Raw genomic sequence first — 1,494 nt, 5'->3', positions numbered from 1 at the left:
CTGAATGCATGTCAGACTCTCCTTCCAGGAGATCGCTCAACAGCTGAAGTCTTTTGAAGTCTTTTCAATTAAACTTCAGTGGGAAATTCTCTTAGTCCTCATAACAACATAAACAACTCAGGGCATATTCTCAGATTTGCTAGGCTGTAGCTGAGAGGGCTGAACAGGAGCATGCAGGCTAAAGGAGGTATTAAAATGCTCCCAGAAGAGAGGACTGATTTAACCGACATCAGAAGCCTCCTGGAGTCTGCCCTGAAGCAGGACTCGCCCCAATTTCTTGAAGTAAACAGTAATTAACTTTTCCTCCACAATTCACTTGGGCTGGTTTTGACAAACTAGCATGGAGTGGAACAGAAACACACAACAGCCTTGTCCATTGGCAGAGCCAAGGCTCACTCACCCCACAGGAACTGCTGCCTCCCCACTAGACTATGAGCTTTGTGAGGCCCAGGATAGCACCTGTACCCTCAGGACCTGTCAGAGAGTGCTAGCTGTGGCATTCTAGTATTTGAATGACTATAGTAATAAGTTTCTATTGCAGAACTCTTCTTCAAGGCCTAGATCGAAGGTTCTCTCTTCTACGAAGCTGTGAATTTCCTGCGCTGGAATAAACTGCTCTTCCTATGGATTCCTACAAAAGGGCCGCTCCGGCCTTTAAAACAATCTGTATTTCACCGTGGCTAGGGTCACACTGGTCTGAGTCGGGGGTCAGCCCTCCCTGAGACCAACAGGGGATAACCGCAGGGCCCGGGTGGGCCTCATCTCTGAGGCCCAGCGCCCACACTGGTCGGGCGGGGCCGCTCGGACCTGCTTGCATGAGGCGGCGCGAGGCCCTGACGGAGGAAGGGCGCCGGCCCGACTTACCTTCTCCTTGACTGCCTGGTAGCTCTGCTGCAGCCAGCTCCGCCACCAGCCCACGTCCTCCCTGTGAAGACAGACATATCTGGCGGCCCTGCGGTGCGACTCTTGCCCGCGCATGATCGGGTCTCAGTTTCTCCCTGAGATGTGGTCGGCGGGCTGAGACTTGGCAGACCGCTTCCCCACCCCCTCACACTGAGACTCCACCCCGCCCTTTCAGCTCCGTCCACTCCCGGGCTGGCCTCCTGTTCCCCACGAGGACCCTGGCCCAGCACCCCGACCCTGGGAGAATTCAGGCCCCAACGCCCGAGAGCTGGATGACGGGCTCACCCTTCCGCCATCTTGCCTGCATGACATCACCACTATTTACTGACCTCTGACTTCCGACACGGCACCGCCCCCCCAAGCACCGCCCCAGAGCGCTCGGCCCAATCCTCGCGCTGACACCGCCCTCAGCCCAATCTCCGCCCCGGTCCGTCACCAGGCCCCGCCTCCTCGCGCTCGGTCCACTCTCTGTCCAGAGTTCGCTCTTAAACTCCGCCCCTGAACTCTCGGCCCAATCCTCACTCAATTCGGTTCTCGGGTCCACCCCCAAGCGTTAGCCCTACCCCCACCAACAACTACTTTTTAATCTAC

The 1,494-nt window shown here is 56.6% G+C and overlaps 1 protein-coding gene across 2 annotated transcripts in view; it reads right to left on the bottom strand.

Moving 5' to 3' along the window:
* The window catches only part of BSDC1 (BSD domain containing 1), a 24,985-nt gene extending 23,756 nt beyond the window's left edge, over positions 1-1,229 (bottom strand). For both annotated transcript variants that reach the window (XM_035019203.1, XM_035019204.1), the window contains exons 1-2: positions 1,189-1,229; positions 865-925 (exon numbers count right to left, since the gene is read on the bottom strand). In XM_035019203.1, coding sequence (XP_034875094.1) covers positions 865-925; positions 1,189-1,199 — 72 coding nt within the window. In that variant the 5' untranslated portion in view covers positions 1,200-1,229. The remainder of the gene's footprint in view (positions 1-864; positions 926-1,188) is intronic.
* Positions 1,230-1,494: the final 265 nt, after the last annotated feature.

The sequence above is a fragment of the Mirounga leonina genome, unplaced genomic scaffold, assembly GCF_011800145.1.
Source record: "Mirounga leonina isolate KUSES-001 unplaced genomic scaffold, KU_Mleo_1.0 Mir_173, whole genome shotgun sequence".
NCBI classification, from domain to species: Eukaryota; Metazoa; Chordata; class Mammalia; order Carnivora; family Phocidae; genus Mirounga; species Mirounga leonina.
This window is presented reverse-complemented; position numbering and strand designations above follow the sequence as displayed.